This window comes from Primulina huaijiensis, chromosome 2 (genome assembly GCF_012295235.1).
Source record: "Primulina huaijiensis isolate GDHJ02 chromosome 2, ASM1229523v2, whole genome shotgun sequence".
Classification (NCBI taxonomy): domain Eukaryota; kingdom Viridiplantae; phylum Streptophyta; class Magnoliopsida; order Lamiales; family Gesneriaceae; genus Primulina; species Primulina huaijiensis.
The window spans coordinates 28,965,154-28,990,924 of NC_133307.1; the positions used below are offsets into that span (position 1 = coordinate 28,965,154).

Below are 25,771 nucleotides of genomic sequence, written 5' to 3' on the forward strand. Positions count from 1 at the left end.
TTAGTACTTCCAGTTACATTCTATCAAGAAACATTTAATTATTGGTAAAATTACAATATTTGGTTCTGCATTTTTTTTAAAAAAAAATATTGGTTTAATGTGATGTCAAAATTGAGACTTAGTCGTATATCTTTTAATTTTTGACAATTTTAAAGATATGACATTGTACATATAAGCATCATGTTGACGTCATATCAACTTCATTCAGGCACCACATCAGCGTTATATTAAAAAAAATTTTTGAAAAAAAAAAGATAGTGGATTAAAACTGAAATTTAATAATATAAATTTTCTAATTCGCAAATATGTAAATATACAAAATAAAATTACAATTTTCTTATTTTGTCTGAGGCGAGTTGTTTGGCTTGAACAAGAGGTTGTTTGTTAAGCGGTATATATATAATTTGTTTTACACAATCAACTTTTTGTTCTTAGTCACTTTCTCGGTGAGGGATATGGACTAACATCCTGCAGTGATTTTAGTTAACTCGATTTGTGCTTATCTGTGCAAATAGTTAAAGTTAACTGGGTTGTAAAACCGGATCATAAACCAGTTTTTCCGTGTCTCGAATAAAATTAAATAAGTCAAATGTTATTTTTATATGTTTTTGGGTAATTTAATCGTTTTTTACGTGGTTCTTATTGGTGGAAAAATACTGAATTACCGTAACGAAAAATATCGAATTTATCAAAAATTTCAGTACGGTATGACATTGATACCGAAGTTTTTGATATGATAACGGTATGAAATTTGAAAATTTTTTGTATATATTGAAATAATATATAAATTAAAAATATATAATATTTTTAAATAATAAAGTTAAATTTTTAAAAATATAAAGGTATTTTTCGGTATAAAACAATATAGACCGATACCATATCGAAATATCGGTATACCGCAACATATCGATATAATCAGTATGCTAATTATACAAACAAAAAATTTCGACACAGTATCGTATAAATATTTTTAATATCGTAATTTTCAGTACAATATATTGTATGATTATTTGATACGGTACGTTATACTACCTTAGTAGTGCTGACATGTTTAGTGTCACGTCAATAAACTGATGAAAAAGACTAAATTATCAAAAAATAGAAAGATATATCACTAAAATTGAAATTTGAAGACATATTTGCCAAAATCGCAGAATGAAAAATATATAAAAAAAAACAATTTTAACAAATTATATAAACTGCTAAATTAATATCAAACTTTTTTAACTCGAATTTAAAAACCGGTGTGTGAGATACCTACCGTATTCAAGATAAAACCAACTGTTAATACATAATTAATTAACATGTTTATTATTATAATTAAATTTAAGTGTAATAGTTGTGTGGTTGTTGCAGAAGCAGAAGAAACCGAAGTTATTTTGGGTGTCGGCCATAGGTCCGATGACAGTAATGGTTACTAGTTGCCTTTACACCTACTTTTCTCATGCGGAAAAACGTGGCATCCCAACTTAAGTATATAAATTTTTAGAACGCATGTTGGTAGCAAATGGCCCAAAAGGACATCAAGATCAAGATAGCTTACACAATTTCTGCAAAAAAAATTATTTTCATTAATACTCACGGAAAATTTATGGTCTGCTTTCTGCAAGTGTCACTAATCAAGACGCAAGCTTAAAATTTACCCTGAGCTTGAAATCACAAATAAGACCGTTAGAAGGGGGCCAGGAGGGTGTCCTTGCGTAACCCCTCTGACGTTCAAGTTAGAGACTGAGGATATATGGGATAGCAGCTAAGGGCGCTGCTGAAAACAATATAGTGAATGCAAAATCATACGCTCAAACCTGATATTTATAGGAGAAGACATGGGCTGCTCATGGGCCCTTCACCTGTGGGCCCTAGAGATTGACCGGGAGTTTGGGCATGATCTTGATGGGTTCAAGGTGCTGCTGTGGGCCCTAGAAAAAGGCCGAGAGTTTGGACCTGATCTTGATGGGTTCATCCCTCGAGTATCATTCATGATTTTTTAAATCATTAAATAGTAAAGTTAATTATCTTATCTCATTATAATCATAATTGTACTATTTTTCTCAGATTTGTTGATTGTTTTTATTAATGTTTTTTGCAAATAAGGGTATATTATATTAAATCATCTCCAACGACCGGTTTTATTTCAAAATTTTATACCAAATAGCGTAATTTTTTTAGTCAAACTTAAATCTTAACTTCAATGCATATAATTCGATTTTATTTTTTATTTTTTTAGATGAATATATATTTCGAATTTTGATGCAAAAGAAAAATTCTTAGCATATGTACTATTATTTTATTCAATCAAATATCGGTTTATTAGCATATTTACTTATTAACTTTATACTTAAGTAATTTTTATAATTAACTTATAAAACTTAAATTTATGAATATTCATCGTACATAAATAAGTATACAAAAAATAATGATAATATTCATAACTATTTAGTAAACAATTAAAGTAAGTAGAATAATAAATTAAATATATATACACTAATTAAATTAATTATTTTATTTGTTTTTGGAATTAAAAAAGAAAAAGATAAAAGATAAAAATTTTGCAAGTGGAAGTGCTTCCAAAGTCCCAAACAAGATCTTCGACTTAAAATTTGTCATTTTCACTCTGAAAAATTTGTTATTTTTATTTGCATTCTGATTCTCCCATCTCTACGAATTCCACTTCTCCAGGTAAATTAGAATCCAATCGTACTGATCGACGTGATTATTTTTGTGTTGAAAACAACAATATCTGTCGTTTTCCCATAGTCTACGCTTTCACGTACTGCTGAATTTATTTTGGGGAGTAATTTTTTCGTTTTTATTATCATCTTTGCGCAAATTAAGGGTTGGATTGAAAATAAGCATACCATTTTCTTGTGTCTGCAGTTTTTTTTCCTTTTATTTTATTATTCCCTCCTGGTTGCATCTCAATCGTTTATTATTGACTGTATTTGGATTGTGTGCATTTTAAGCTGGGAATATTGTGTCTGCAGATAAGTTGCGGTTGCATTTATTGGAAGGACAATGAGTTTTACTGGCCCTTCCGTTGGTTCTGGTTAGCGTTTCCCATTCAATCTTAACTCTTAAATTTGATGTTACCCACAGAGACATCCTCTATTCTTCTTTCTCTGACACTCTTTGTGAATTTTACAATACAGTTTAGTATATAGGAAAATTTGTGGCTTTTTAAGCAAAGAATTTTCAGTCTGAAACGCGAGCTTTTAGGTATTAATGTTCATAAAAGCTTAACAGAACTGATTGTAATACTTATGGGAAATGTTTAATACTCGTTCATAAATAAGTTTACAATTTCAAAAAAAAATTATTTTTAAGAAATTCTGTTCAAATATTCTAAATTCAAATGAAAAATAAAATCTATACCCTACCATTATGAATTGATTATTTTTTTATAAAATTCAACCACATAGGGCTCGTTTGTTTTTGTTTTTGTTTTTTGTTTTTGTTTTTTTTTAAATTTTGGAGGGGGTGTAGTTTCAGGAAATATTTTGGTGGAAATAAATTGTATTTTTGGTTTTATTTTGTCTTGTTTTGGGGAAACACAATGATGATGAATGCATATACCAAATCACGTCAGAAATTATTTGATAGAATTATTGTAAAATTTTAATATAGTATATTTTGGGTTATATTAATATAATAAATTTTTTTTTTGAAGTAGTGAAATTTTTTGTTAAATAGTAATAATAGTGTTCAGAGATGGAAAAAAGAGAAAAATGTGTTTCAGAGAGAAGAATAAAAATGAACGATAGTGTTTGCTTTAGGAAATTGAAAACCGTTGCCAGAAAGCGTACTTTGTTCTCCCAGGAAATGTTCAACGCTTAGCGATGGACTAATTTACCATGTTGTGTACTGTTTTAGATTATTTGATAGAATATTGCCGGATTTCTTACTATCGTTAACTAACAATAAAATACATTAGGCGACATAACTTTAGAATGATTCACTATCATTTTAGTAAAATGGTATAATGAAAACTATAGAGTATCATTAGTAAACATCAGGCTAGGGTGATTCGGTCGTTATATAAAGTTTAACAGTTAAAAGGATGGAACTTTTATAAAAAGGGGTGGCTTCTCTGCCAAAAATTGAAGACTAATTATTTTACATTTTTCAGGAATGTTTTCATTTCCGAGAATCATAAGCAAACATAGCCATATTATTTTTAAAATTCTTTAATCGAAACTATATTTTCATTCGACTTTCAGATTCACATATCCAATCAATATATTTTGTTCATTTTTCACTACTTACCAAAAATAATTCTATTATTTTATTATATTTTAACTTGGTTAAAAAAATCCAATTTTTATTGAATAATTAAATGGATAATTAACAAATTTTGATATGAAAAAAATTTCCTCGAAAAAACATAATCAAACATTCGGAAAAAAATTCAATTCAATTTCTGAAATAACATTTCCAGGAATTTATTTCTAGAAATACTGAATCCATAACCAAACATACCGAAACAGTTTGGCAGCTAAGTGGTGCAAGCATATTATTCAGGGTGGGAATGCACAAAACACCTGCTTTTACGTGTTTATTCATGTTGTCCTTTTTGTTCCAGTTATGTCTCTCATCTTATGAAACTTTACATTGTTATGATTCTTTCTTGTTTGGAATCCTTAAGATGGTATTTGTCCTCCTAACTGTATCTTTTTAAAGATCTGGCCATTCTGCAGGGATGAAGAGGACAAGGAAAACAATTTATTTGTAGTTTCTAAAAAGAAAATACATTTTATTGTTTTGGTTCTGAGATTGACTTTATTGGCTTCAACTTATTAAAAATGAAAATTTTCTTGAATCTTTTAGTTTGTGGCTTCATTTAGTAACTGAATAAACCTGTAACTTTAAAGTGTTCTTGATCTTTTATATGTTTGTTATGCGTCTTCCCTTTCTAGAAGATCAGAATGCTTTCCGTAATGGATTTATGCTTAGATTCGGTGTCCATGACAAGAGTTGTTTTCGCTATCTGGCAAACTTACAGTGAATTCAATGCAGCTGCAGCTGGTAGAGCTATTAGGAGAACATTTGAGTTTGGACGAACATATGTAGTGAGACCGAAAGGCAAACACCAGGCTACTATTGTTTGGCTTCATGGCCTTGGAGACAATGGGAATAGGTAATTTATGGCTATCCCTTACTAAAGTGATACATCTATCAACTTTAGTCACTATATTTGATTGATTCTTGGTTTAGACCTTATCTTGTTTCCACTTCTGATCAAAAGAAAATATTTATGTATATTTTGTTCAAACAATAATCATGATATTGAAATTTGTCGAACTCATTGCGGAATGCTGGGAATTCTATCCATATTATAGTGCTTTGAGTGCAAATGAAGATGAACTTGATGTGTTTGACAGAATTATTTTAAAGAAAAATCTTGAAGAAATTCTGTGAAGGATGGGTCTATTTTTAACTCAAAAAGTCTTTTTTTTTTGTTATTCAATGAAGTGTCTATGGGGAATCGTGTTCTCGTGTTTAATCATGATTTCATAATCTTTAAATGGGAAAAATTGTCGTCTCTCTTTGATTTTAAGTTCTCTGATTTTAAAAAAGGAAAAGAGTATCCTGACCTCCAGAGTAGGCTAGATTCTCTTTGATTTTCTAAAATTCTTTTAAATGGGATACACTGCTTCTCTCTTTGATTTAAAAGATGAGTGATGTCTGATTTTGAAGAAGGAAAAAGGTATCCGGAGCTCCAGATTGAGCCAAAATGTTTGTGAATGTGATGAAACCTACATAGTGAATAACAATGTGTGCTATGTTTTGTGCGTTACTATATGGATTACTTATCTGCTGCTTATAACTAATAGCTTTTAATTATGTAATATAATATAGTTTCCTATAAAAAAAATTGTCTGGTAAATGCTTCACATGTTTGTCGCTCAGTTTGTTTATGCTGGTTGGTGGATTTATGACCATCATTTCCTATTATTTCTCTGAATTAATCCTCATCAGCTTCGCTTTTCATTGCAGCTGGTCCACTCTCTTGGAGACCCTTCCGCTTCCAAATGTAATGCTAATCTAATTTTTCACTATTTATGTTTGAAGTACTCAACTTCTAATCAATGTTCATATATCATCGCTTTTATGTTTGTGGTTGTCAACGTTCCTTTTTTCCCTTATAGATCAGCATTTGTGATGATTTAAATGTATATGCAGATAAAATGGATCTGCCCGACTGCTCCTCAACAGCCAATAACTTTATTTGGTGGTTTCCCTTCAACTGCTTGTAAGTTTGTATAGTATTGAATTGTACCATTTTATGATGCACAATGTTGAGAGAATGCCATGGTGTAAGCGGGCGAAGGTTGGTGCTTTGCTTGGATATTTATTTAGTTGGTTCTTCAATGTTATATTCACCATTAAACGTGATAGAGTTGGTTCTCTAGCGGATGGACTTAAAGTACAGTGAATAAATCATCTGTCAAAGGTGTGAATGGTGTGATCTGTCTGTATTTTAGTGGCTTTATAAATTGCAAAGCTTACTTTCCAGATGGAAAAACATACTGGTTTAAGTACTCCGATTATGAAGATTTATACAATCTTAGTTGGGTTGAGGATGGTCACCATTGGTATACTAATTAAACTATTGGTAGAACAATTGATTTTCCAGTATTTATGTATTTGGTTTGAGCAACAATACTGTGTGTGGGAAAAAAATGTAGTTGGTTTCTTGGAAAAATTTAAGGTAGAAGGCAAAGCATAACCAATTCTAAAATTTATTTTAGGTCTTTAGGCATCATATTTACTATGATGAATTGTGTTAAACCTTAATTAGAAAGCTGCAATAATGTGAATCTCAATAACTTGACTGACCTATAAATAATGTAACTTATGCGCATGCATTTTTATTGGATCCCAGGGCTCACATCTGGAAGTAAACTTTAATCAGGAAAAGTGGCACTACTCTTTCCAAGACCTGAGCTGGGGATCCTGCCGTGGCTCCAAAATATTGACTTGACCTTATAAACATTCCCAACTATTAAATTAAGTTTGCAATATTATAAGATAGTTTATCCGAGACCCCTGTCAAATAGTGGGAGCTTGGTTTATGATTTTTCAGAATAATCCTTGTTTATCTTAGTCCTCACCTTATTTATCTTACGCCCTACAATGGTCAAAACAGTTCTCACACAAGGTGTCCATCCTGTAAACCTAGATCAAAGCTGGTAGCACTTGTCTGCTTCTTTCAATGAGAGCAGTTAATATAGCACATTAATATTGGAATAAATCAACATCGAAACTCATTATGTGAAAAAATTATATTCAAAACCAAAATAGTTTATGTTCTTTCATATGCTACCATACTCTTGTGATTGTTATTTATTTATCATATGCATTGTCAGATTTATTGATTTTTATTGCTGGAATTACAGTTGCTGTTCTCCCTTATAGGGTTTGACGTAAATGATCTTTCGGAAAATGCTAGTGATGATTTAGAGTGTTTGGATGCTTCAGCTGCATATGTTGCAAGCTTATTGGTTAATGAGCCCCCTAACAGTGAGTATTCTACTGTGGTTTTTAATGGTATTCTAATCTCCACACATGTTTCTATTGTCAGTTTGTAAAATGTTGTAACCTTGTAACTTCTGCCAAAAAAAGGAAAGAAAATAGAAAAGAAGCTTTGAAGTGCAGAATATCAGAAATATACAAATGCTCTCCTCAAATATTATTCTTTTGCCAGCCTAATAAGTAATAATTGTATCGTTGAACTGACTCTTACCTTGGTCAGATAACAAATTTATGTATTTCTATCAGTAAAGTTATGCCTAATCTGTTTTTCATTCTTATTTATGCACATTAGATTTAATTCGAATCAGGATCTAAGTTCTAGGGAACAAACTGTGCCACTTCTGGGCTGATTGGTTGGTTTGATTGATTGGTTTTTAGCTTGTTGTTATATGATTGAGCTCACTTATACATGATAATGTTTGGACGAGGTTTTGAAAAATGAGTTGAGAGTTTCAATCAGTCAAAACATATATGTACTTCAGTTTTCACAAATTCTAGGTATAGTTGATCATTAATATTATTTTCCGGTCTATTCCTTAGAAAACCATAATCAGATCCCATAATCAGAACTAAACTAAACTTGGATGTGTTGTTGAGCTTTTATCATTAGGTTTCATGTCCTTTTACGGAAGGCATCCAAGAGCAACTAGAGATGTGGTTACTTCTTAGTTCTTCCTGCATACTTTTTCATAATACTTGCAAACTGTGCAACTCCGTTTCAAAGCTGTTATATTTGAATGTTTCCTCCGATTATTGTCAATGCAGTTCCTGTGAGTGAATGCTTGAGCTTGTAGTCATAAGGACTCTCCTTGTGCTTTGTTTCTGTTGACTTATTCTCGGTATTTTGAGCAATTTCTATGCGTTTTGGTTATTTATATTCTCATGTAGATATGTGCCTGCAGGTTGCATGTATTTTTAAACTCTGATCACATTGTCACTTTGAGTTATTTTAATTGTGGAGAGTGTGGTAAAATATTTGTGTAATCTGTGAAACTCCATTCGCTCCACTGATTTACTTGAAATAACCACTTTTGGAATCTTAGGGAAATTAAGTTTGGAGATCACAGTTTACTTGAATCTTTTTTTATTTATGATCTCCCGAACCTTAGGATAACAAGTTACAATCATATTATTTTAACAATTGGTATTTGTTGAAAGTCAAGCTGGGTGTTGGAGGCTTCAGCATGGGTGCGGCTACCTCTCTCTACGCTGCAACTTGCTTTGCTCATGGAAAATATGGGAATGGCAACCAGTACTCAGCGAATTTGAGCACAGTTGTCGGATTAAGTGGCTGGCTTCCCTGTGCTAAGTATGACTCTTGACAATGGTTCAAAATAGTTCTCTCTTTATGTGTATTGGACATGAATAATCTATGAAATTTTTTTCTAGGAATCTGAGTAATAAAATTGAAGGTGTGGAAGGGGCTGCAGGGCGTGCTGCGTCATTGCCTATTTTGCTTTGTCATGGTAGAGGTATGACCCAGAGATAATTGTTTTACCAGACGCTTTAATATCTTGTTTCACTTTCCCGTCTGTTGGATGACTACATAAAGGAATGCCACGGTCAGTGGCAACTCTTAAAGGCTTTGTTTAATACTTTGTCTTTTTAGTTTCTAATAAGTAGGATAATATTCACAATTTTTAATAAATAGCGCACAAGCCTCTAGTTCAAAAACGTTATCAAGATCCCTCAAGCTTTTAGAAAGAATATAACCACTTCTTCCCAAAACCTCAGAAAGTTACTAACATCATCAATTTTGACCATGTATCTGAGTGTTACCAAGATTCAAATTATCTATGTACCTATAAAAGTGTGGATGATGAGCAAGTTTTTGCGTTGTAATTTACTACGTTGTCCAAAAACTGTGTATTGTTTGTATCAATTGCATGGCATTAGTGGATAAATTATATGAAATTTAGGGTCAAATTTGGGATATTGAATTTGTAGAAATTAATGTATAGTTTATTCATTTAATTGCTGCATTTATTTTTTTTGAACTCATTAAACACACGAGGATCATAATAATGTTTTTATTTTTTTTAATAGAAAATTGCAACATAGAAACTAATGTTATATAAAAATTGAATAGATATTTGATAATAAAAATACATTAGAGAAATAACATTTTTTTGATACATAATTCTTAGAAAAAATATTAAAAGAGTGGATTTTTGAATAAAAAATATATTTTTCATTAAAAATATTAAAAGAAAAAACATTTAAAAATATATATTTATCTATTATCTATATATACATATAAAAGTGTGGATACTTGAAAAGTTTTTCAATTGTGAACGGACATAATTACCTTTCACATGTTTACTTATTTTCATTATCAAGTAACATATGTGGTAATTTCACACTTAGTCTATTAATTCATAATTAATACTAATTAACCACATTTTATGGTTATGGTTTTGTGTCTTTGACTTTCTACTCTTATTTTTTTTCATTATAATATTTAATTATGTCATATTTCATTCTATTACATTTTTAAAAAAAATTTATTTCATCCTATATACATATAAATGTGTGGAAGGATATATATGAAAAATTCTAACAAATTGCTAATGAATTATTACTACAATTACATTGATTGTAGTAATTTATATCATTTCAAGAATAAAATGTAACTCCTAATTAATTTTCTCAAATAATTCATCTTTATACTGTCTTTAAATATTTTATCTTTTTAATTTTCTCTCTACATCATATTTTATTATTTTAATGCAAATTTGTAATTATATTTTTAGTGCATTTTCTAATTAAGTAATAAATTATAGTATCACAAGAAGAAATATGAAACAAATACAAAAGTGTGGATCATTGATTTATTTTCCAATCCAATCCAATTGTGAAAAAACACAAATGTCCTCTTTATTAATAAAAATCCAAAAACTCAATGATGATATATATGTAAAATTCTAACAAATTGCTAATGAATTATCACTACAATTACATTGATTATAATAATTTATATCATTTCAAAAATAAAATGTAACTCCTAATTAATTTTCTCAAATAATTTATCTTTATACTACCTTTAACTGTTTTATCTTTTTAATTTTCTCTCTACATCATATTTTATTATTTTAATGCAAATTTGTAATCATATTTTTAGTGCATTTTCTAATTAAGTAATAAATTATACTATCACAAGAAGAAATATGAAGAAATTAATTATATATGCAATAAGTAGAATAACATGATAAGTATATAATAATATAATAATATGAAGTTTAATATTAACATATTTTTTGGTTTCTTAACTAAGAATTGAAAATAAAGAACTTAATAAATTATTTAGAAGAATTTTTATCAACAATTATGAGTGTTAATATATTAATAATATCATAAAATATGAATATATGAGAAGAGTTAGCTATAATAAGAAATTTAAAGATTTTAATAATACTTTTTAAAAAAACTTATATATCAAACAAATTTATACATTCAATAAACAAAAATTTGGTTGTATTTAAAATATCTACTAATAATGTTTAAGATTTAGGTAATAAAGGTCTAAAGGTAAACTCGATCATGGTTTTCAGGAACAATGAAACCAAAATCAAAACTAATTTTTCTTGGCTTCAGTTCCAAAATCAGCTCTCATAATATATAAATTTAAGACATAACTGTTAAACAATTAATTTCAGTATCTCACATATTGTAATTAAAAATGGATGATAATAGCAATTTTAAAAAAAATTATATGTCAGATAAATTTATAAATTCAATACACAAAATTTGGTTTTGATATTGTTTTGATGAGACACGAAAGTTATTTTCAACTATAAAAATAATATATGACATAATCATTATAATAAATATAAATTATAATGATCATTAATTAACATCTATCAAAGTATTAGAGCTTTTAGATATGATATTTTAACATGTTTATTTATTTATTTATTTTGAAATCAAACTAATTAATTCAACAAATACAAATAATAACATTTTTATGCAAGTTTATTTCTTTGGTTATATTTCAAATTTTTATGTGAAAATCATACCGGTAGTTTAAAATTTATATTTAATAATTATTGTATGAGTTTATTAGATTTTATTTGATATTTACCATATAATCTTATTTAAATGTGTATTTCATTACATATATTGAGTTATTTATTATTTTAAAATTATATTTAATAAAAAATTAATAATCATCAATGTAGTTTATAAAAGATCGATTCTGATATAAAATTAATTCTCTATGATATAAAATTGTAAAAACAAAAGTAAAAAAATTATGTAGGTGTTTAAATATTATTTAAATGAAATATTATGAGTTATATTTTGCTATAAATATTATTATTTCATTAGTTTTGATGTAGTTTTGATGAGTTAGTCACGATATTTTAAATTGATAATTATTTATCGTTAGTGTGCTTAATTTATGTAAATTATGATTTATGCATTGTTAAAGTCTATAATTTGATTGATTTTTAGTTTATTATGCCTTATACGTGGTGTTTGGATATATTTTTTAAAAAATTTCTTTCAGTTCATTTGGTTCTATAGATTATGTTAATTATAATTTATTATATAACATAAAATTAACAATTTAAATTTTAATTTGTCAAAAAATTCGAAAGTAAATTATATAAGTTCTTAATTAATTTATCCGTCTAGTATAACAAGAGATTAAACTCAAATATTTAACAAAATGATTCAAATTTTTATTTTGAAAATCAAATTTTTTGTTTTTATCATATCTTTGTATTTACGTGCATCGCACATGCTTCAGGCTAGTACTTATAAAAGTGTAAAAAGAATGACAAAGTTTTTCATTATAAATTTTCTACTATCCCCTTCAGTTGTGTATTATTGATTAATTACATGGATATTTTCTACACAATTTTTGGGAGATCTAATAACAATTATATATTAAAAATGAATATGTTTTTATCTATATTTATATCTGTGTGCTAGTAAACATAAATATGTTTATCCTGGGGGCAAATGAGTGAATTCAGTCGACTGGTTAGCTACCAAGCTGTGACTGATGAAAACATGGTTAATCTGATAGTGCCAGGGATAAACCATATGCCATGATACCATAGCAGATAAAAACCTTTTCTATCATAAACTGTCCTCGCCTTTGGGGTTTCAGTGTGTTGATGTGGTTATCTTTCCACTCAAGTGAGACTTCAAAGAAAGGGGCTGATGAGCCATAAAAGGGGGTCAGGGAAGAAGCATTAACCTTGGAGTTCTGCGAGGAGCTGTTGGTTCAGGTTGGGGTGGGGGTGGAATGCCATTGGTTTGGCATTCTATTTAAATTTTCACTAACTAGGCATTACCGGTTCTGGTTTCAAATAATGCAGAACCAGTCCAATCCAGATTTTTACCGGATAGAACTTGTTCCGTTTTAGCTGGCTGGTTACAGAAACAATGCCAATTCAATAACCGGTTACCAAGAATTTGCTAGCAGCCTAAGCTGCAAGGGACTGTCAAAGCTGCCAAACAGCAGGCAACCTTGACAGCTTATTGATGCACTCTGAGCAGCCTATCGATGTTGCACGGCATCATGACAATCTTTTTAAATAGATCGTCAGTTTTTAAAATTTTGAATTGACAGGTTTGTAGCTGGTTTTGGACCTGTTTTCCTACACTCATTCAGATTTACTCAATGTGTGTAAATGTTTAGGTTTTACAAACTCGTCGACTCAGCCCACTCTTGGCTTAAGATTTGTGTTTTTGAATTTATTCAAGTTCTTAAATCCATCAAGGCTTCTTGGGATCTTGAGCACATTGTTCTTGAAATCCGGATGCTGCTTGATGCTCATCCTTGCTACATTTCTCATAGAGAAGGCAATTCTATGGCAGACGCTCTGGCACGTGATGCTCACTCTCATAGGACTTTTAAAATTTTAATGCTCATAATGTTCCTAAGCTGGACCTTATTTACGTTCTTGTGTTAGTTGTAATTGAGGAAGTCTCAGCCTACGCTCTTTTTTGTTTATTCTATTTACAGGCACGACCCCCTGTCATGATTATGCCGCTGTTTTTCCAAGAAAACTGTCCTGGTTTCACCAATACTTGCAACTTACTATAAATACTTGGCTAAACTGGCTTACACTTGTGTTTTTCTCTCTTTCTTTTATTTTTTATTACTTTCTGACTTTAAGAGGGAAAAAATAAGTGTTTTTGTTTGTACTTCTTAAATTTACACTATCCTTTGTACATTGTAACAGTACTGGTTAACTATAATGCAGGAGACGATGTAGTTTCTCATAAATTTGGTGAGAAGTCTTCAGAGAAGTTGTCTTCTTCTGGATTTCAAAATGTTATATTTAAATCATATCCTGGGTACGTAATTCATGTTGGCTGAAGCTATTCTGCAAGTGTAAATTTGCAGTCTATTAATTATTCCCTTGGACAGGCTTGGTCACTACACCATCCCGGAGGAAATGGATGAAGTTTGCGCATGGCTAACTTCAAAACTCGAACTGGAGGGACAATAAGGATGAAAATGCACGTAATGCAAGATGGATGGGACAGTAAAATGACCGATGCGGTTATTCTTTCCGCTTTCAACTAGTATACTGCTATTTTTAAGTTAGTGTATAATATTTCCCACATATATTTATGCACATTTGTCCGTCCCATCTTTGGCATCGTTTCTCCTATGATTTGAAGCTTATGGGATAACATGAACAAATGGTGATTCAAACTTTCAGATTTCCAGCTCAGTGAAGAGATATTGCCATGAATCATATATTTCAAGCTTCGAACTTTTGGAGCTAAAAAACCTGCTATTTTCTGGTCAACTTTTCCATAAGAGGAATTGTTCTCAAAATTCCGACGCTCAAAACTTTTAAAAATAGTTCTTAGTGACTGAGCATCTTAATCAATGTTCAATTGATAAGTAACAATTTTTTCCATCAAATTCTTGAGACACGCGTCTACAGTCTTAAGGGATCTTGGCTACTTGCACTATGCAAGTTGCCATAATATCTGAAAAAAAATTAGGCAAGATTCGATACTGTTGCCCCAATCTAACATTCTTATTCTCTACTAAAGATGTATGAATATGCAGCAAAGGATGTCTACTACTAATATCTGATCATGCGACAGTTTCAACACTGTTGGTTGTTGCCCGAGTAAAAAAGAACTTGCTTGGCTTTGCAGGCACTACCACCAGACAAAAGCACCTCGACTTCCCCATTGCCTATAACCCACGTATAGGAGGTCGAATGGGGGTTCATTCGATGCTTGATAAATAAAAGAAATTTCCACACGATAAAAAAGTTGTAGGTCGCTAAAGTATACTGTCACCAAATTAGAGTTGCACGTAAATGGTTACGATATTATAATATCACAAAGTTCATGCATATGAACGGTGGTATTCTTGCACCAAATTAAAATAATGCATGAATGAAGACAACAGTCGCATACTATTATAGGTCTAAGGCTGTTGTATTCTTACCATTCTAAATTTAGAGAACAATCGATGTTGGCAATTTCATAACAGCTAAAACCTCGACCATGCATCCGGATATTCGTGCTCAAGAATTGTGGAACATGCAAACTATGAACTACCTCCTTGGCTCCGTTTGATCATACACTTTTTTTCCTTTCATGGCAGCAAACCGCTCAGCCAGATTATCATAGTCAGGTAGTTTAGGATGCACATGGCGTGCCTGATTATCTGACTGGAAAGTATTTGAACGATTGAATGCCTTTTTCGGCTCTGGGGAATCAATTGATTCATGCGGTAGGGAAATAGATCTGGTGGCCACTGGTGCCATTTTAGAGGCATCATGCCCATCGTAAGCGATTTGCTGTGAAGATTGGGCCTGCACCTTTTTCTTCAACTTTCCTCCATTGTAGCTGGATGGTTTTTTGCAGTAATGCATTAACAATTCATCTATAAGCATCTCCTCCTCATTGTTTCTATGGTGCTCCTCATCAAAAATCATCTGCAAGCCTTTTCTTGAATGGTCCTTTCTTCTACTACTTGATCTCCTCTTAACATCATCATCTTCACTGCTATCCACAATATCATTGCCTGATGATGACTTATGGTGCTTCCTCCGTGTTGATCGAGGTTTTGATGAGGAAACTTTATCATCCTGATGACCAAAATCTTTTTCATGGAGATGACTCTTCATTTTGGCAGGTTCAATGAATTGTTCATCATGAACATTTTCATCTGGTTCAGTACAGGTCCGGCCTGCTGCATTACCTCTATTGCAAGCGGATAAGTTAATTGAATGCTCACTATCAGAACCCACATGATTAGAAACACTACTGGCTCTGTGTTTATCTTCTTTTGGTGTAGTATATGGTGGAGGGAGACCAATTACGTCTTTTGGTTTGACATATGGCGGAAGGAGAGCATATTTAGTGCAAGGTTTCAATCTATCTGATTCTTCTTCCAGTTCTCTTTTTATTGATCCCAATGCTTTGGTTTGATTGAGACAACCATCGATAGTAAAGACTTCATCATTCTTTCCCAGATTTTCGCCAAAATTTGAGGCATATGTACCTCTTTCACGAGAAAATGCTTCTGAATTCTCTCCTTTTCCAGTTTTGCAGATTCCATTATTGTGTCTCACGTATCCAATGTGCCCATCATCCATGGCTTTTCTGTGGGATGAATTTCTTAATCTTACATTCGTGACTTCTGCATCACTTTTCATAGCAGGGTAAGAATCCTTATTTCCAGTAAATGGTCCACAGTTTTCTCCTTTCCTTGAATTACCGACACCATTACTTCGTCTGACGCTTCCAACATCAATATTATTTTCCATTTTCCCATAGGATGAATTCCCTGTTTTTACTCGCTTCAGTTCATCATCATATCTCTTGATAGTAGGAGAATGCTTGCCACCCGGCGATGTTTGTCTTCCATGAAATAAAAAATCACCTCCTTGTGTACTGCTTTCTGCTTTCTTCAATGGAGACTTGTGTGCCTGCTTAACCATTTCCTGACTCTGGTCATTTGAGTTGTCTCTTCTCATGACATTGTGTTCTGCAGAGCTCTTTATTCTGCCTTTTGCATCAAGAAGTTCATGCCTTTGTTTAACATCAGCTTTTTGTAAATCAACCTGGCGAACAAGAGTTTTGAGATCATCAGAGGTCACACAAGAGTTCCATGTTAGTTAAGCAGGCAATCAAATATTCACCAAAAATAACAAGTGTTTAGTCAAAGATGTGCATCATGGAAAAAAGAAGAGAGACAACAAGAATGAAACATTTGATTTCAGCTATAAGTTCTAACCACCCAAAAGGCTAAAACTCTTACTGTTCTCTTTTAATGCAGAACACCGTCACCCCTTTACACTAGATAAAAACTATCTCAGGGATACCAGACGATGGGGAAATGCTCTTGACAATAATCAAATCTGAATGTGATTCCAACAACTAAACTGATCCACAACTTCCACTCAGGATGAAAACATATATTGAGTGTTTGACATGAAACAAAAGGCTCTGCACTTCGAAACGTGGAAAGTCACCCAATGGCATAACTAGCAGAAAAAGAAATGAAGTTACATGTCATTGACAGTAACATGGTGCATGCCGCACAAATCATTTTATCGTGTAACTTGCACAAGACATAACATATCCTCTTAGTATTGAGTATGACAACATGGTGAATAATCATTAGTTTTTGCTCCTAGAAATTAATTATCTATGACAAAATACAGGACATAGGAATTAAAGTTAATATTTATATGCTGCTTACTAGAATCTTTCTAATCTGGCACAAAATCATAAGCGATTCAAAGTTGTACCTGCACAAGTGCAGAAGGGGAACCCATTCTTTGTTCAAACCCCTTTGAATCCCACTTTATTGAAAACTCTGAAGTTATGTCATGCAATACCTGGAGCCTCTTTGCTCGTGCAGGAGGTACCACAGATAGTTTCTCACAAAACTGAATCACAAATCAAGTAAACTAAGAGTTTAAACAAGCTGCAATCATTATTAAAACCTTTTGTATGGTTAGTCAAGGATACATAGGGACATCACCTTCTGATTAACAAAAGCCTTTAAACTATTTCCGTATCTCTGCTGAAATATATTCCTCAGATCTCGCAGTTCAGGCAAATCAGAAAACCTGGCAGCAGCAAACATCAGCGAAGCAACAGCCTCCCTACATTCTTCTGGGCATTCCCTATAGAGAAACCGTTAAATAGAGAGAATTATTTATTGTAACCCGTTTAAACAGCTTGAAGGTCTCAACAACTAGAGCAACATCTTTTATAATATTAGATGCTATACTTGCAACATGACAAGGAGCATTTAGATTCTCCAAAAACCATGCAGGTTCAAAGTCCATCACGTCTAAAACTGCAACCTGAAACAATTCATTTTCTACAGTTTCATGATTCGGTAATTATCAAACTGGTACCAGTCGTTCCTACATTTTCGGAATCCCCCATTTTTCATATGGATTCTAAGTCAATTTGCCTCACAAAGACAAGCCAAAACTAGGTGTTGTGCATTTGGATAATGACAAAGATTTTTATTTCAATTGTCTAAAATAACGAAAAATATATTAAATCCAGCTCAAATAATATCCTGTATAGAAAATCCAGATGCACGGACATGGATGGGGAATCACATACATGGACCCAAAATTCGATGATTTTAAAAACTTAGAATATGGTTCTAGAGTAGTCAGCAATTTATCATGCATGTATTCGTGTACAGACACCTTGTGTTTCGATAGCAAACGAGCAAGCACTTTAAACCAAGGAAATGTAAACAGCAAACACAAAACATATTTAAACATATATGACGAAAAGAAAGCAATATGGTAACAGGAATTACACCACTAGTTGGAGCATGCGATGCAATTACATTGTGTTTGCTGAAAATGAAATTATATAAAAAAGAAATGAGCCTTTTGGACATATGATTGGATCGTACCCTTGTTTCTCGATTCTGGAAAGTTGCTTTACTGTATACTCACAAGTTTGCTCAATAAAATCATAGCATGACAGGAGATTCACTCCAGCTAGGAATTCTTCTGTCTGACTTCCACGTGAAAACAGAGAGAACAAATGTTTAAACTTCAAGAGTGAATTAAATAAAATTGTGAATTAAATAAAATTTGTCGTTCTGGAATGTCTAATAAAAAATAGTATTATTAACATGGAGTCATCACAAGCGCAGGTCAAGTCCTTATTTTATCATATGATTCTGTACCGAAAGTAACTAGTAGTAGGAATTCGTTGTATAAGCGAATTTTCTCTTCTTACTGGTGAAGAAGAGGAAGAAACCAACCTTGATGAAACTAATTAGGAAATCGTGAATCTGAAACTTTTACAGATGATGGTGCTATAGAAGATAAAGATAACTTTGGTGATTCACATTAAAGAAATAAATATTTAATCAACATCATGGTTTAGTAGTTTATAAAATATATATCTGGTGTGGTGTAATATTGTAGTGAAATTCATACATGTATTACAAAAATCATGTCTAGTATGTATTACTTCGAGATGGCAAGAAACTTGCCTAGTACCTCGCTCTTAAGGCTTAAGGGCATTTGCCCCTTAAATAACTATGATCAAGATACTAGTATCTAAAGAGTGCGAATCAATATTTATTTTTGACTTCCCATCAACCATGAATAATCCAAAATCATGGTGTTCGAAAATTGGTTTTAAGATAGTTCACCGTGTGTGACCACAATCCCATACTATAGAAATCTCAGGCCCTAAATTGGTCAAATTTCACTTCTAATATATTATTCATTCGAAATTTGTTCGTATTTATTTTATATATAAATTAACCAACTCCTTACCATGCAGAGTTAATATAATATACTATATAGTTCTTTGTATGTTTATGTGTGTTCTAGGAATGAAATTTTGCCCACCACCAAAAAAACACCCCCGGACAGCAACTTTAACAATCTTGAATTTTATCACTCCGGTACAAAATATTTTAGTTCACTGAAGAACAGATTTATAGCTAGATTCAAGACAAAGGCATATCGTTAAATTCAAATATTCAACCACCTATATAAAGAGGAATCCAAAAAAACAGCTTCGACCAATCCATAAATCAACCAAAAAGGCTTACAGCTAAAGAGATCCAAAAAGAGTGAAGTATGTACCCTTCCATAGGCGTTGATATCAAGCCCATTCGAAAGCATCTTAGCCAGATCTTCTCCGAGGAACCTCTGCTTCGCCTCCGCTCTCCTCCTCGCCACCTCGATCCTCGCCCGTGTCGCTTTTATCAGCGACTTGCTGCAAACTCGTCGAAGCACATTCAAAGTCAACAACGAACTTAAATCAAAACAATTCAATACAATCTAAGAGATACAAACAAGAAATCCGACCATTTGGAGCTAAATCCACGACCCAGTAAGCCGTCGAGCATTTTGAATCTGTAAGTTCTCTCGAAAACAAAGATTCCAGATTTGAAAACACAAAAGAGCAAAGGAATTTATCTGAATCGGGAAAAGTTTTTACCTTCAGAATTAATTAACGAGAGAGAGAGAGGCATGCAGTAGAGCACTGAACAATTTGTAATTTGTACGTTACTCACAGTCGGTATATTTTATACCTCTGTGTATTCCACCTGTACACGGACACTAGCAAATTTTTTTTTAAAAAAATCTCACGTGCTAGTAAATTTTTAACAATAATATTCACATTTTTTTTTGTATTTTAGGTTCAAATTTATTTTTGACAATAATTAATGTTTATGATTTTTAAAAAAATATTTATTTTAAATTATTTTATACGAGCTAGTAGTTTTTGTTTTTTGGCTTATACGAGCTAGTAGTTTCAATTTTGTAATTTTTTTCCTATCTTCAAATAATTGGTAGAAAAAGAATAGGGATATTAGTGACGTAAAAATAATTTTTTTAGAAAAATATATCAAAACATATCATGTTCATCAAATTCTATCAACAAAAAAAGATTGATTGATGATCAAATTTAATAACCAAACGAATTTTGATTAGCAGTGTTTTACCTGTTGTTAACTTTTAAAAAATTTAAAATTGCAAAAGTTACGCTTTTTTGATAAGATAATCATAAAAACAACAGCGTGCATATATCAAATTTTAATATAAAATACAATTATACTAGAGTCTTTTATTTATTAGTATAATTTATTGGAATATTTTTCGATCAAATATTATATTTTAGTTTTGTTTTGATATTTTATTTTATTTTTTTTTAAAGGAAAGGTATAGCAAGAATAGGTCTGTACACTGTCTACTTTTTAAAAAATATTATTGTACAGGTCTATTCTTGCAAAGGACTCACTCAATGACTCGTTTTCCTTCAAATCAAGAGACATGTTTCATCCAAACATTTCATCTCACCAAAAACTGAATGTTTAATCAGATTGAGAGCGCACATTTTCTGTAGTTCTTGATACTGAAAACAAAATTAAAAAAAGAAAAAAGAATTCTGACCCATATGTCAAGGAACTCAGGTTTTCCGATGTTGAAAATATCCAGAAAATTTCATCTTGGTGCCGCATAATCACCAAAACTCTGGAAATGAAATAATCAGGGGATAGTTAAATTATCCCTCTGCTTTAGGCGTCAAATGAAGCAGATATTATCATGAAAAGACGCCTTTATGCAAACATTTGGGAGTCGAGTTGCTGAATATTTGGAAATGCACGTCTCAAAGCTGAAATATAGTCTGCCGAATTCGCCTGCAAAAACCAATAACCAATAGTAAAACGTTCGAGAACTGAGTGAGAATAAGAAAAAGAAGGCATATAGACTTTAACCTGCCAGCATTCAGATAGACTACTGGATAGATTTAACCAAACACATCATCAGATGGTAAAGATTGAGTGAACACATTCTCTGAAATTTAAACTGTTGGATACAACTTCTAAGGTCAATGTTGAATCTACGTCAATGCATCTTTCCATTTTAAAGTTATTTTCACAGGAATGTACTCATGTTAAATCTTTAAATTTACTCCGTGATGAACTTCGAATTCTGCATCATCAGAGTAATTTGGAATCCTGTATAATTTTGCTAAATACAACTGTTTTTTCCAGTATTTCGGACTTGAAACAAATTCATAAAACTCCATTGCATGCTAAAACAAATTGTGCAAAAGCAAGGGGAAATTACAGATTAATTTTACATGAATCAGTTTCTTACTTCAGATAACAAATTAACGCCTCTTCTGGCTAGCAATAGACAATAGTCAGTGCACAAGAATCAGTGGATGTACAGTATACAACTACAAAAGTCAGTGATCAATGGCTTGAAATAGGATAAAGAATACATAAAACAGTCAGACAGCAAAAGCGCTTTATATCAGGTCCTACAGGAATTTCAACGGAGAGGGGTTCTATTACACGGAGAGAAAAATCGAGTTCGATCAAGGAAAAAAAGCAGGGATAGAATCCAATAAAAGCCTACTCTATAATAGAACCTTCGTTGCTCAACATATTGAATATCGAATGTCAAAATCCCGTGGGGGACCACAGGAAACAAGAATGTGAGAGGTCAATTCATTGACCTAGAACTGTTAGAACCAAGCTTAGGAACCTATTGAGGGATTTAACAAATTAGGCTTGCAAATTTATGGAGTGAGGAGCAGCAGTTGCATATGCAGTTAAAAAAGAGTGCGCGAACAAGAGGATCACGAACCAAATTGGATTGTATCCAAAGTGTACAGTTAATAATATTGGCTAGAAATAGAAGTACATACACATGGATTGCGCTCCAGATATATTGTTGTGAGATTATCTTTGGCCCCACCAATTGCAACAGCTATGTCATTCAGTGATGTTATTTGATTGTCATTAAGCCACAGATCTTCCAACCTGAAATTAAACATCGACAATCAAGAAGGCAACAAATTTGATGCATACAATTTACATATTACTGTAGCACGGCTTTGTGAAACATTTGTACTTTGCCAAGTTCTCGATATCATTAATTTCTGTAAGCTTATTGGATGACAGGTCCAAGACTCGAAGGTTCGATAGAGTTGACAGGCCTTCCATTTTTGAAATACCATTATGGCTCAAGTATAATTCTTCAAGTGCAACACATTCCTAGACATCATAGAAAATCAAGAGATAAAATACTAAATGCCGTGTCATTAATTAGGGAGAGGAATTTAGGTAAGATTTGATATTAGAAACAGCAATTCTTCAACCATTACATCATATGAAGCTAATAAAAGTAACCTCAAGTCCTGTGATCGAAGTTAATCGATTACTCTGAAGGCTAAGCTTCTTAATGCATTTTAACCCACATAGATTGATTGCACGAATTCGATTGCGCCCTAGCCAAAGCTCTTGCAAAGTAGATAAGTTTTGTAAATTCTCCATTACCTGATAATTAAACACAGTTCAAAAACAGCTAGAAAATTTTCAAAAACTAATTTAACAATGCCTAGGTAGAGAATACCCATGAGGCATGAGTCCATGTAAGACTGACCGTTCATATAGAAAAGCCAAATAATTTGCAAGTTGCTGCAAGAAAGTTTGGATTGCTGAGGATTTTAAGTTCAGATACTTAAACCAACTTGACTTAACCCCAAAGCATGTTTGTTTGGAATTCAAGCAAAAACATCTACTTACGAAAGAAAGGTGAATTAATCTTGTCATATAAATCCTCATTTCCTATATTAATTTCACAATTGAGAAACTAAATCCATTTGCTCAACCAAGAGTAATTTAGCTCAATATATCTGTTGAAGATGGTGATGTTTTAGGTTAATGAAGGGCCTCCTAAGAGCCAAAAACACAACACTGGAAACGGTCATACTTTATGATTTAGAGGATTTGATGCTTTACTTAAAACATCTAATACGCTGTTGGAGGGGATTGGAAACTAGGTAAAAAGTTTTAAGAGAGCCTGTAATTTACCATCTTATGAGATATCTAGTCCATGTTGTTTGATAAAAGCTTTAGCTAAACATCATCAATATTTTGATTTTCCTACATGATTTTTGCATTAGGATGGCTAATTGAATTTATTATCTTAAAGAAGATGACCTAACCCGTAATTTGTTGGATCCAAGCTCAAGAATTTGGAGCTCATGGAAGTGCTCAATCTCATCCATCTTAGTAACTTCATTTTTAGAAACATAAAGTTCTTTGAGCATGTTCGAGACTCTGGACAATCCATTAAGCGTCGAGATCTCGTTAAACGAAACATCAAAGACCAGGAGCATTTTGAATATGCTAACATCTGGTATTTGCTTCAGCTGATTATCCCTCAATACTAGCTCCTGGAAAAAAATTATAATATCATTTCTAAAATAAGAAACAAGCTTTGAATGAAAAGCACCCAAAATCCAGTATTATAACAGCATATGTATCTGCAAACAAGCTCAAGAGGAGACCAAAGTGGGGGATTTAGTGGGGCACATCAATTGAACATAAACAACCGGACTACAGAGATTAATTCTTATTTTATTGGCAGTCCTTGTTTTTCACACATTGCCTTCATCCAAAAATTTTACTCCATCCATCATATTTTGCCGTTTATCAGAATCTCGACATTTCAATTCATGTAGGTCTACAATTATCAACCCAATATACACTAGAGAAGTTGCATTATCTATCTTTATTGTTTGGATAATGAAGTAATATCTTTCCAATAATCGATTCTGAATTTTGATATTCTATGGCCCTCAAAAATATGTCTTTAAATTACCGTAAATGAAACATTGAAAACTACGCAAATTCTCTGGAAGTTTGAGAGGGAGTGAGACAGATGTGACCGAGGGACCCGCCCCTCCCTCTGCCACAGTGTGGAGTTACTGCCTGCATTGGTAGTATGGAGCAGCTGCCATGGAATGTAGAATATTTTAAGAAATACCATGTAATCTCTTGGTCTAGATTGATCTCCAATTGTCATGCTTTCTGGACAAAGTTATACAATTTAATCTTCTAGCTAACTTAATATTGAGTAGAGAAAGCATGTTTGCTATACGATTGCCCACCCTTTGATGAACCCAAATTCATTGATTATCTGGATTCAAATGACCTTACATTTAGAATCTTATAGATACTTGGCTTTAGAAAAGGACAAAACATATATACATAGGTCATGTGATTCTAAAAATAAGCTGCAGTCAGAACATATTATTTGTCCAGGCTTTTAAAAATCATTAGAAAGAAAAAAATCAGCAGAAATCAAGTTGTCAAAAAAAGAAAAGAAAAGATTTTAATAGTTTGATTTTCACTCCATACTCAGTTAATCTGTACAAGCCAATCACAACAAACTTGCATAAGCGCAGAATTCAAAACTCGGCTTAAAATTCAGTCAATTATTAGCCAGATAACGGAACTCGATTATATTTGGGGTAATCATAATAAATCCTTACTTGGAGGCCAGAAAGGGAGTGCCACGTGGAAAGAGGACGGACACCATCATCGTTGAAAAGGTTCTGGCGAAGAGAGAGCTTCTGGAGGCTAGAGAGATTCGAAATGCGGGGGTCTAACGCGGACAAGCGGTTCGCCGTGAGGTCTAATTCGGTCAGACTCGGCGGCAGCACCACGGAGTCCAGATCGCGGAGCTGACAGCTCGTGAGGTCAAGAACAAGGTTATTCGACGGCGAATCATCGCCGTCATCCGACATCTCGTTCGGGGGCAGATTCCAAGACTCCATAATCAGTGAGTACTGGTTGATCGGGAAATGAAATGGAAGCCAAGTCGGTTTCGTAGGAAACGATAGCTCCGAGAGGATTGAAATAGCCCGTTTGATGGTAAATAGAATACTGAAATTACAAATATTTTTGTATCAGAAAAGAAAAATGGAATGCGGATATTAAGTAATAATCGTGCAATGAATGTTTATATAGTCGTGATTTTATTTTTAGTTTCATAAATAAAGAGAATTTTCTAATTTAAATAGAAATTACGGATAAATTTTATCTCAATCATGTCCCCAACTTTAACATATTAACACATAAACAATTTCCTTTAAATGATTTATACATATAGTCGATTTTGAGATCGAAATGTAAGACATTAATCTTAGTACTGCAAAACGGTTTGGAAGGATGTGGGGGTATATTCGTTATAGAAATTTGTTAACTTTTTTTAAATAATATATTTCCGTGAAGTTGATTGATTTATAGTGATTATTTTGATTTAGAATGGTGTATTCATTATTTTTAAAAAATAAAAATTTCAAAATCATTTTCTTAGCATCGTCTCAAAGCTGAAATCAAAACCAACGTCACTCTGGATTGATAGGCAAAAGCAAAGCCTCTAATCGTGCTTGTATGCACAAAACGCACCGCAACCCCAGAGCGATGAACAGAAAT

At 32.3% G+C, this 25,771-nt stretch overlaps 3 protein-coding genes across 9 annotated transcripts; 1 reads left to right on the top strand and 2 right to left on the bottom strand.

Moving 5' to 3' along the window:
• The first annotated feature begins 2,543 nt into the window (after nt 1-2,543).
• LOC140971377 (uncharacterized) lies at nt 2,544-14,246 on the top strand. 4 transcript variants are annotated; one of them, XR_012174301.1, is made up of 10 exons: nt 2,544-2,676; nt 2,982-3,043; nt 5,011-5,131; nt 5,992-6,028; nt 6,178-6,247; nt 7,414-7,518; nt 8,689-8,839; nt 8,920-9,002; nt 12,647-12,767; nt 12,858-13,725. XR_012174301.1 is itself a non-coding variant. In XM_073433616.1 (10 exons), the coding sequence occupies exons 2-10, from the start codon at nt 3,013-3,015 to the stop codon at nt 13,995-13,997; spliced, it is 768 nt and encodes a 255-aa protein (XP_073289717.1). In that variant the 5' UTR covers nt 2,544-2,676; nt 2,982-3,012; the 3' UTR covers nt 13,998-14,246. The 4 variants fall into 4 exon arrangements, 3 of the variants coding, with proteins under 3 accessions (XP_073289717.1, XP_073289715.1, XP_073289716.1); XM_073433616.1 differs by lacking the exons at nt 12,647-12,767; nt 12,858-13,725 and adding exons at nt 13,749-13,842; nt 13,916-14,246 and having other exon boundaries at nt 5,017-5,131; XM_073433614.1 differs by lacking the exons at nt 12,647-12,767; nt 12,858-13,725 and adding exons at nt 13,749-13,842; nt 13,916-14,246 and having other exon boundaries at nt 2,545-2,676.
• A 540-nt stretch (nt 14,247-14,786) lies between these two features.
• On the bottom strand, nt 14,787-20,050 carry LOC140971378 (uncharacterized). Of its 4 annotated transcripts, XM_073433617.1 has the most exons (7): nt 19,969-20,048; nt 19,836-19,883; nt 19,611-19,743; nt 18,416-18,519; nt 17,513-17,657; nt 17,277-17,417; nt 14,787-16,586 (listed from the first exon to the last, which is right to left on the bottom strand). In XM_073433617.1, exons 2-7 carry the CDS (start codon nt 19,874-19,876, stop codon nt 15,072-15,074), a joined length of 2,079 nt encoding a protein of 692 aa, XP_073289718.1. In that variant the 5' UTR covers nt 19,877-19,883; nt 19,969-20,048; the 3' UTR covers nt 14,787-15,071. The 4 variants fall into 4 exon arrangements, with proteins under 4 accessions (XP_073289718.1, XP_073289719.1, XP_073289720.1 ...); XM_073433618.1 differs by lacking the exon at nt 19,836-19,883 and having other exon boundaries at nt 19,969-20,050; XM_073433619.1 differs by lacking the exons at nt 19,836-19,883; nt 19,969-20,048 and having other exon boundaries at nt 18,416-18,523; nt 19,611-19,748.
• A 757-nt stretch (nt 20,051-20,807) lies between these two features.
• LOC140971379 (protein phosphatase 1 regulatory inhibitor subunit PPP1R7 homolog) lies at nt 20,808-25,242 on the bottom strand. Its single transcript, XM_073433621.1, has 6 exons — nt 24,826-25,242; nt 23,494-23,724; nt 22,676-22,822; nt 22,398-22,540; nt 22,192-22,306; nt 20,808-21,172 (listed from the first exon to the last, which is right to left on the bottom strand). The coding sequence occupies exons 1-6, from the start codon at nt 25,108-25,110 to the stop codon at nt 21,092-21,094; spliced, it is 1,002 nt and encodes a 333-aa protein (XP_073289722.1). The 5' UTR covers nt 25,111-25,242; the 3' UTR covers nt 20,808-21,091.
• Between the last annotated feature and the right edge of the window lie 529 nt (nt 25,243-25,771).